Source organism: Sinocyclocheilus anshuiensis, unplaced genomic scaffold, assembly GCF_001515605.1.
Source record: "Sinocyclocheilus anshuiensis isolate Anshui unplaced genomic scaffold, SAMN03320099.WGS_v1.1 scaffold185, whole genome shotgun sequence".
In the NCBI taxonomy this organism is placed as follows: domain Eukaryota; kingdom Metazoa; phylum Chordata; class Actinopteri; order Cypriniformes; family Cyprinidae; genus Sinocyclocheilus; species Sinocyclocheilus anshuiensis.
In genome coordinates this window covers 2,148,479-2,159,249 of record NW_015539887.1, presented here as the reverse complement: position 1 = coordinate 2,159,249, position 10,771 = coordinate 2,148,479, and the positions used below count along the sequence as shown (strand labels likewise).

At 39.2% G+C, this 10,771-nt stretch overlaps 1 protein-coding gene across 1 annotated transcript in view; it reads left to right on the top strand.

Moving 5' to 3' along the window:
• LOC107685560 (histone-lysine N-methyltransferase SETD2-like) overlaps nt 1–10,494 on the top strand; it is a 30,568-nt gene extending 20,074 nt beyond the window's left edge. The window contains exons 16-22 of the mRNA XM_016482184.1: nt 1,702–2,443; nt 3,552–3,677; nt 4,543–4,679; nt 4,898–5,009; nt 7,450–7,524; nt 7,628–7,729; nt 9,106–10,494. Of these exons, the coding sequence (XP_016337670.1) occupies nt 1,702–2,443; nt 3,552–3,677; nt 4,543–4,679; nt 4,898–5,009; nt 7,450–7,524; nt 7,628–7,729; nt 9,106–9,267 (1,456 nt within the window). The 3' untranslated portion in view covers nt 9,268–10,494. The remainder of the gene's footprint in view (nt 1–1,701; nt 2,444–3,551; nt 3,678–4,542; nt 4,680–4,897; nt 5,010–7,449; nt 7,525–7,627; nt 7,730–9,105) is intronic.
• Nucleotides 10,495–10,771: the final 277 nt, after the last annotated feature.

The window sequence follows — 10,771 nt, the reverse complement described above, 5'->3', positions numbered from 1 at the left end:
TTTGCTAAAATAAGGAAACTTTGCTCCTGTTAACAAACGTTGGTTTTCATGAGACTCACCGGCGCATGCACAACGCCGACATCTTATGTCATCCGCCCGGAGCTGCTTCCGTGTACAACTGTTGGCACAAGCTACATTAAAGTGATTATTACGTTTTGAATATGGATATTTTTCTTACAAAAACGCATCAATTCGCTACAGGTGGCCTGTGTTCACCCCCCGGAGCCATGTGAGGCACTTTTTGTTATGGATGGATGTGCTTTATTTCACTTCTTTTGGACTGATGACCTGCAACACCCGCTGACTGCCATTAAACAGCTTGGAAGATCAAAGTCAATTTTTAATATAACTCCGATTGGATTCATCTGAAAGAAGGAAGTCATATACGCCTAGGATGGCTTGAGGGTGAGTAAATAATTTTCATTTTTGGGTGAACTATCCCTTTAATGGAAAACTAGAGAAAGTGTTTGAAATGGCATGAACTAATTTTCATTCATAGTTGACCGGTGCTGGCAAAATGAGCCACAATGAGCAAATTTTAAAAAATGAGTTATTTTTATTTTCACATTAAAAGACCTTCAAAATGATATATGATTTGTTGGAATCGGATGAAAAATGACTGAGCTGTGTGAAGTCAGCAAAGTCAATTCTGAGAAAAATCAAGTTGAAGTTTTCTGAACGTTCCAAAGCAAAATCACCCAACAACATTGCATTGTTTCCTCCTCTTCCTTTCTTAATATTAATTACTATATTAATAATCACAATATAGCCATTTTTTTTCTTTGTTATTAAAAATAAGAACAGATGCACAAAAAAAACAGTAGAACAAATATAAGAAAGAAACAAATAGGCCTAGTGCACTACTTTTTTTTCATTTTACATCTAAAGAAAAAAGCATTCAAATAAGAAAAACGAATAATCAAATGTAAAAATCACTTCAGTGTGTTCATTACATATAAATTGATTATTAAAACCACAAAAGCAATCAAGAGCAGTGATCTTTTCTTTTATTGTTTAACATTGAGACATACGGCCTATATAGTAAGTTCCGGGGCCGGTTTCATAAAACAAGTTTACCAAATAAGCCAGGTTTATTTCAGTTAGTCTGACTTATTGTCAGTTGATTTGGTTCAAAATAAGTCTGACTAACTGAAATAAGCCTGGCTTGTTTGGTAAACCTGTTTTATGAAACAGCCCCCTGTACTGCACGGATCTAATATAATGTTACACATCGGATGTTTTTCCCCAACAGTTCCCCAAACGTTTACTGAAGACATAACAGATTATGTTTGCGTGAATAGCCTACTTAAATACTGTAATTCTGTGTATACGCTGTGTGTATATTTATCGGGATGGCTCGCTAGCGAAAGCGCCTTTATGTGCGCGATTCATACGTCAGTTAGCGGCAGCGCAAGAAGGGAGCAGAGAAATAGGTACTCCTCTTAGAAAACATACAAACAAAGATAATTTTAGATGTTTAATTACTATTTGGAGCATTGGGATTACTAGACGAGTACTTAATGAACTCATTTTTGTGTGAACCTGAAATTCGACCAAAATCGACATTTTTCACTTTTTTTTGTCTGTAGCTCAAAATTAGCCTGTGTGCATTCCAACTTGTTTTGCCAGCATGGGTCACATAGATTTCCATGTTCAAAGTGTGGTTACTGACACCTAGATCTTCCTGCATTATTTCTGTAGTTATGAGCAGTCCAGCAGCAAGAAGAAACTCCACACCAAAGAGTCTCGTAACAAGCTATCTACTGAGGAACGACGAAAGCTCTTTGAGCAGGAAGTGGCTCAGCGGGAGGCCCAGAAACAACAACAGCAGCAACAACAACAGCAGCAGCAATTACAGACTCTTGCATTTAACCCACTGGCCTACACCTCCAGTCCAAACTTCATGGCCTACCCGCCTGGATACCCTATCCAGACCTACGTGGATCCCACCAATCCCAATGCAGGAAAAGTGCTTTTGCCCACACCTGCTGTAGAGCCTCTTTGTGTCACCCCAGCTCCTGGTACATTCGAACAAACACCTACTCAGCCTATCATATCAGAGCTCAATCTAGCTTCACCCTCTTCCACCACCACCCAGGCCGGACCTGCCTCCAGCTTGGCACATATCCCTGCCTCTCTGGAGCTTTCCTCTGGCACACAGACTCAGCAGTTTGTCCAGCCTGCTGTGCCGGCACAGGACCCGAACATGGCCGTCCTGTCGGTGCCTACGCAAATAGCCAGCCCACAGATCCAGGGTCAGCAGGGTTACACCACGCTCTGGGACCCCAACACACAGCAAGCGGTCACGGTACAGACGCAGCCAACCCAGCAGTACTCCACCACGGCACAGCCTCAGACTGCCATCTACTATCAGGGCCAGCCCTGCCAGACCATCTATAGCATTCCTGCAGGCTACCCACAAACCAACACTCCTGTCATACAGGTTGGACACCAATACTTTCCTTTCAATCCTCATTCTCACGTAGTGGTCAACTGATATCATGCAGATATGTAGAGAGCAGAGTGGTATATGTAAATACAAAATATGATGCAATGCAGTTTCATAAAATGATAGTAAATGAGACATTTACAAATAACAAAAAAAGTTATGGATGCACAACATTATCTGTACCATTTTGATTACTGGCAGATAATATAGTTATGTTAATTTCCCCAAAATGGCATAGAATGTTTATATAAGCCATTAAACAGTTAATAGCCATAATATTAAAATAATCAGTTTATCATTGTTAGCCAGTCTGTGTTTGCATTTTTTCTACCACAGTGCATTCTGGAATCACTGTGTGTTTCCACCAAAGAAAAGGCAGTTGGAAAAACTAGTTCTGCAAAAGTCCATCTGTTTTCTAAATCAGTGTTATTGATCTTACTGTGAATAACCCATTCAAGCATGTTTCTTAAAAAAAACAAAAAAACATGCTGACCTTTTTTTCCCCCTAAAATAACCTGATCTTCTGATGAAATAACATTTCTCTCTGGTGCGTTTTTGCCTGGACTTCTCCAATCATTTAGTCTTCTTAAACCCTGCCCCTTTCTTACAATCGGCTCTTACTTGGTCTTAATTTCCAAGTGCAATGCCCACATCTCAAAATCCAATCAACTACTAATGGATAAAACTAAGTTCCCATGCTACATACTTTGTTGTTTTTCGTTGTTGTTGTTTTTAATAGTCCACTCACATATGCATCTAAAAACAGAAGAAAAGTATGTTGCTATGTCTGCGTCATTGTGACCTTAAACATGCTGGTTTACAAACCAGGCAAGGTAATATCCTAAAAGATCTCAAAACATTGGCTTCACTGGAAAGAAAATTTAATGAGAACAGTTTTCACAAATGGGACTAGTGCTGTGAGATATGAATGTAATAGCTGTCACACACTAGTGTATCTGACTCTCAAGCAGCATCTTCACCCAATGATCGCTCAGTGCATAACCTCTTAATGTATTCAGTGTGGTGTTTTTTTTGAGTGAACACTTCACACTAATGTTGTATAATGATGGCTGCTAAGCATTACGCTTGTATTTGTGTGCAGACATACACTGAGCCAGCTGCCAGTTACCTACATGGGCAGCAGGTGTACACGGGTCATCAGCAGGGTGTGGTTGTGCAGCAGGGAGGCACGGTCACCACCATCGTCACATCTCAGACAGTTCAACAGGTATGCAACTCAGGCCTTTCACCAGATGAGGGTGCTGTTACTCTCTCTCTCTCTCACCATCTTTATTTTTTAAGCATTCCTTTGTCTCTGTAGTTGTTCATAAAGAAATGCTGGGACTTAGAATTTGAATTTTTAAAGTAATTTTATAGTTGAATAGTGTATACATACACATAATCAATTAGTTACATTTAATTTATAAAAAAAAAACGAAATGTTTTCCCCCCACCAAAAACAAAATAAGCTGACTTTCACAAGCTGTGCATTTCTGTTGAAGAATGAATCAATCAATGAAAAGATTTTCAAAATTAGGCCTGTTTGCACCAACACACGATAATTATAACGATAAAGATATTGTTTTAAAAATCATTCTAAATTGAAAAGAATAGCAGAGTCCACACCACATATATAATGATAATGACACGATAGCTTTGGAATCACTATCAGGTGATTTATTTATTTTTTTCCAGCTTGTGAATGATAAAAACATAAACAGCCAATCAGAATTCATCCTGTTTTAAAGAGTGCAGGCATTTAAAGTGGCAGATGACATAACTGCTCACACAACCACACTTATCGTGCATTGGTGTGATTGTGCCTTTTATCATGCACAAACCTAGTAGAAAGACGGAAACAAAATTTAATAAGGTTGTAAACTGTTTCAGGTTTGGTGCACTTTCAGCGTGATGCACATAAATCTGATGCAGCAACTATATGTTATTAATTGGCATAGTTAATATGGTCACATGGCCTATACTGTAGTATCAAGTTCTTGCTAGACTGCTTGTAATTATAATTTTATAGACAACAGGGTTCCAGTAACCCTAAACATGCTGACTAATCTCTCCTGAACTGTGATTCACCACAGGAAATGATCGTACCCAACAGCATCATTGATCTACCGCCCCCTTCCCCTCCCAAACCTAAAACCATTATCCTGCCTCCCAGTTGGAAAGTGGCGCGAGACCCAGAGGGCAGAATCTATTACTACCACATCATCACCAGGTATGAATGGTCCTTATTATACAAGCAATCTCTATATCATTAAAACAGAAAGGGAGGGGGAGGGGGCAGAATTAAACCTTATTTTAATCCATTAAGCTTGATGAAATCAGCATGGATTGATCTAATGAGTTAAGACATTGCCGCCAGACCACGTCTGCCTTTGTCCTATTGTAATGGCTTCACTATGAGTACATGATGAAATGCAATTTCTCTTTCAGGCAAACACAGTGGGATCCTCCCAGCTGGGATGGGACTACAGATGAAGCCAGTGAAGAACACGAGGCTGAAATGGACCTCGGGACGCCCACATATGATGAAAATCCTTCAAAGGTATTAAACAAGTCCTTGTGCTTAGGGCAATATCATAGGATTTTCATCAACCTTAACTTTGAAGTACTGTAGAAGTACTCCTTAAATAAAACACAGCTTCAACCCTGGTCCACCCAGCCGATTTATGAAAATCAACGAAAAAATGTGTAATTCAGAAATTGTCACCATGTTAATGGCACCACCTTAATCATATTAACGTATGCCTGCCCACGATTACATTTTGGGACATTTGTAATCCTCATTTTATATGCAAAGAAGTTAAAGTGATAGTTCACCCAAAAATTCTGTCATTAATTACTCCCGTAAGACCTTCGTTCATCTTCGGAACACAAATTAAGATATTTTAGATGAAGTCCGAAAGCTATGAGAATACTGTTTGTGTGCATAGAAAACTAAAATAATGACTTTATTCAGCAATTTCTTCTCTTCCATGTCAGTCTTCGCCGCGTGTGCATTGCTCAGCTTTAAAACAAGGCGCAGCGCATCCGGGTTCTACACCAGAATGCCGGCTCCTGCGTCAGTAGCATTACACGCATGCGTCGTGGTACTCTTGTGAATGCGCGTCAAAGACTGAAATGGAAGAGAGACGAAATTGTTGAATAAAGTCATTATTTTTGTTTTCTTTGCACAAAAAAAATATTCTCGTTTCATAAAATAAAGGTTGAACCACTGATGTCACATGGACTATTTTAACAATGTCCTTCCTACCTTTCTGGGCCTTGAACATGGTAGTTGCTTGCTGTCTGTGCGGGGTCAGAAATCTTTTGGATTTCATCAAAAATATCTTAATTTGTGTTCCGAAGATGAATGAAGGTCTTAAGGGTTTGGAACAACATGAGGGTGAGTAATGACAGAATTTTCATTTTTGGGTGAACTATCCCTTTAGGAACGGAGATCATTTGAATATAAATATCTTAAAGGTACAGTAACAATAAAGGTCACACAAAAGGATTACTGAATGTTTTTAAGATATGAAATATCACTCCCTTTTCCCCCTGCAGTTCACAATGTTAAATAATACTACTGTGTGGAATGAATGCTCTTCTTAATTTTAAATAATATTAATTCTATTCATATAAAAATGCCAAATAAAGAAAACAAACTGTCAGTAGTAAGAAACAAAGAAATAAATTGGATAAAAGCAATGTTTTTTTTTAGGGGGATAGGTTGGATAGTTTTTTTTTTTTTAACAATATTGCTGTTATAGACACATTCCTGTTTACTTTCCTATTACAAAACCCAGCTGTATTTACATTAATACCTTACCAAGACGGATATTTTGACCAAGACATGCATTTAATCATTCTTGCATGCAGCAAAATTACCACGAGGCACAAGTGACCTTTGCAGCATATGAACATACACGTGTGAGCGTTTGAAGCAGCCTTTCAGACAGTGTTGGTACCATATTAAGTACCAAATAATGTGAAAAAGACTGGTATTTTTATGTTTTTGATTGATTTAGTATTGAATAAGTATCAAAGCACTGGTCATTTTAACAACCCCCTATTCTAGAGTTCACTTTGGTACACACATGTAGGGTCTGAGACTGTCCCAACCTCTCTAGATAATTGAAGATGTTGTTCCAGCCATCTACGATGGAATGGTTCACAGCTGGTGCTCGTCCACATAGAGAAAAGCTATTGGGAGTTCGGAGGAAAACACTTTTTAAATTTGCCTCGGTGTTTAAAAGGCATCGGCTTTTAAGACGCGTCATATGATGTAAATACATAAGAGGTCTGACCAGAACAATCCAAACTGAAACATGAAGTCAAGAGCAAGTCACAATAAACATTGTTTTACAGTCATGTCATTTCACAGGTCATAACCATCTTGATCTGTGTTCTCTGCTGTCCTCCCTCCCCCATCACCCACTCCGCCTTTCTTTCTTTCTCTCTCAGGGTTTTGCTGGTGTTTTCTCTGGCTCTCTTTGATGCTAATCAAACCCAGCTGTTGAAACTGTATTCATTTATATGTGGTTTCTCATTTGGAAGTCGAACTGTGCAGAATCTCTTTGGTCTTTTCAACAATCGCCCTTTCGTTTTATACTTCAAAATATCTTAACTATTAAGCTTTTAACAGATTTTGTTACCAAAGGGTTTTATTGTCTGTTGTCAGTATGTTAACATTTCCTCTGATGTGCACTGGTTTGGCCTTTGGGTTTCTTTCTGGGACCTTGTGACAATGAGTATTGACAGTCTTGGCATTGATTCAACATAAAGTCTCATTCATGTCATACCGGCTGCCTAAGGGGACTCTGGGAGTTGCAGTGTTTAATGTTATTTGTTGTAGAATTTAGACTCCCAAGTATGTTTTGGAAAAGAATGTTTAAACAATGTCTAGATTATATACTCTTGCATGAGTAATACGTCAAATAAACTGTAAGTATTCTCAGTATATAATTTAATGTGTTGCTTTTTTGTTTGTCCTCTTTGCACAGTTCTCTACAAAGACCGCCGAGGCAGACACGTCCAGTGAGCTGGCCAAAAAAAGCAAAGAAGTCTTCCGCAAGGAGGTGAGCTTTAGATTCTCTTGGGTTTTTTACCAAATAATTATAGCCGTAGCTCATGTGTGTCCGACTCGTCTAACTTTACAATTTCTCCTGGTTATCTTTTCAGATGTCACAGTTTATTGTGCAATGCCTTAATCCGTACCGCAAGCCAGACTGCATGCTGGGCCGTATCAGTAACACAGAAGACTTCAAACATCTCGCTAGAAAGGTAACAAAAAATGGACAAAGAGCATTCTTGTGTTATTGTTTTATGTAATCTTGTTGAATGCTCAGATAAATAGATAAGGCCAGCCATATGCACCCAGACAGACATCTTTGGATCATGCAGTTTTTCTTTTTCCCCCTTGTCTTTTAAAACTATATAACGGGAGCAGAGACAGATCTTTTCTTCCGTATTGTGATGTACATCCAGGTGAAATGGATTAACGAAAAGAAAAGAAAAAAAATATAGGATGGGGTCTTGGTTCAATCCATCGATCTTGGTTCAATCCACTTTGCATTATATGTATGTGTTCATTTTGTCAGCCATTTTTAATTTAGTCTTAGTCTTGGTTTCACAGACGGAGCTTAGACTAAGCCAGGATTAGGCCATAGTTCAATTAGGACATTTAAGTCATTTTTATAAACGTGCCTTAGAGAAAACATTACTGGTGTGCATCTTGAGACAAAACAAAGGCACTGATATATTTTAAGATCAGTCAGTGCAAGTTTCTTTCAGTTGAAAGAGCTCAGACTTACATTTTAGTCTGGGACTAGGCTTAAGCCTCGTCTATGAAACCGGGTGTTAGCCTTTTAAATTAGTATTAGTTTTAGTCCTGTGTCAAATGTACTTTTTAGTTGTCATATTTAGTCAACCTTGTCCTGTTTTTGTTCAGGCTAGTTTTAGTCAATGAAAACTGTTTAAAACAACAGCGGTTATTTAAGTGCATTTATTCTGCAACCACAAGTCACAACAAACAAGTCGAGATCTCGTGACAGAATACAGACTGCCTGAATGACACTTTCATTTAAGCCGAACGTCTCGCATGAAGATTGCTAAATTTCAGCTTACTTGTTTGTCGGTGTTTTCAGATCATCGTAGGTGCTTCCGCAATGAAAAGCGAGCGTGTGCACATGGTTGCCAGATTGCAACAATTAAGCAAAACAACGAGCAGAAAATGTATCCTTTTAATAGATAAGCTCTGATTTGGGGATTTGAACTCTTTGATATCTGGCAACCGCACACAAGCTGGCATAGTAGTACAGCAGGCCGCAATAATATTGTCAATTTTTTGGACAAAAATTACATTTTGGTATAGTTTTTATTTTTTTAAATACATTTTTGTATCATCTTTTATCATCAACAATACTGAATGTTGATATAGTCACAGTTATCGTTTATTTTTAGTCATGGGGGGGAAAAAAGCTTGTCAACAAAAGTTTTTTGTCATAGTTTTCGTTAAGGAAAATAACACTAGTCTGTATCCCTTTAAACTGGAGAAATCATTGTTTTTGAAATACGGTGCGGTCACTGAAGTCTTTCGTTATGATGTCGTTGCTGCATCTCTAAACCTTTGGTATGCGTGACTGTCTATCTGTTCACAGCTGACTCATGGGGTGATGAACAAGGAACTGAAGTCTTGCAAGAACCCCGAAGACCTTGAATGCAATGAGAACGTCAAACACAAGACCAAGGAGTACATCAAGAAGTACATGCAGAAGTTTGGCGCTGTGTACCGGCCCAAGGAAGACATAGAGCTGGACTAACTAGCAAACCCAGGAACCTCCTGGCAGCTCTTTCCAACCGAACACCTCTGGCCTGAACAGTTTTGGTGCGTCAGAACAGGGCAGCTCAAGCTCGAGTCCTGTTGTTTTGTTCCACTGACCTTCTAACCATGTCCTAAATGCTGCTCTGGGAGGGGGGCGTTGACTGAGCTGTCCCGCACAGGGGACGCTTTTATGATGAGATAAACTGCTGCGGTATGAAGTGCGGAGGACGCAAACCAAGGGTGCTACTCAGACTCTTTCCAATTATCTCTAAAGCAAGTCTCATCACTTGGGAGAAGAGGATCATCTTAAACTCTGTTCTAGATGATTGGGGGGGGGGTGAAGAATAAGTGGACCATTAAAATCCTTTTCTCTTGCCACCCCACTCCATTACTGTAGTTGTTACAAAGGGCTTTTGTTAGCTTGCCTGCTCTGCTAAAGGTCCAATCCCTCACTGATAGTAGTCGAGAAAGAATGAAGGAGAAAGACAGACGCTAAGGATTATATCTCAGATAAAATACCCACAGAACATAGGTCGCCCATCTCAGCATTGTTTTTATGGATTTTAGACTTTCAAATAGAAGTGTGCAGGTCTGTGATCTAACCCCATTTGCCCTGGTCTGGTTTCTCCTCTCGACTGGGTGGAAGGTTATGTAGCAATGATATTTTATCAAGGTCTTTCACACTGTTTTAACATTAACATTTTTATTCATGTCACAAAGGCAAATGTGAAGCCCTCCAGGCAGTTTGTAGCTTTTTTTTTTTTTGTGGCCGTCACGTAAGGATTAATCAGGTTTACTATCCCATAAGCTCTGGCCATTAATCAACTCACCCCACCTTATTAACCTGCATTAAATCTCTTTCCAAACATGTATTATATTGCTTTATATGTGAATATATTGAGAGTTAGTTTTTGAGACCATTAGCAGAGACTTTGTAAAATGACTGTGGGGGTCCACAATGTCTTGTGTAAATATGTCTAATTATGCCAGACTGGTAAAACGGGATTGGAAGGATACGACTAGATCAGAGTCCTCCGTCCCGTCGGTGTGATTTCGGTGTTCCTACATCAGGCAGAATTCTGCACTCTCCCACGGCTCCGTATGTTGGGTTGGGTTTTAAAGGTGGGGGTGTCGTTTCTTTTTCCTTTGCTTTTTCTGTGGAAAGACTTTGGGTCTTTTTTTTTTTATGTACAAATAGGAGTCTCGCCCCACTCCACTGTAAGTACTGTGCAAGCACATTGTCATACTGAGTGTAAAAACATTTTAAGATAAAATAAACTGTTTTCTAAAAATAAGTCTTGGTTGTCTTGTCGCCTTATGCCTGTGTGTGGTAATCTACTGTGTTTAATCCTGGATGACTGAGATTAAATGTGCTGGTGCCGAACACACAAAAATGGCACCTACTGCTTCCAAAGAGGCTTTTTCATCCTCTGACATGGAGAATGACGGTCATCAGGGTTCATACTTGGTTTTGGAGAGGATGCATTAACTGCTACAGTAGC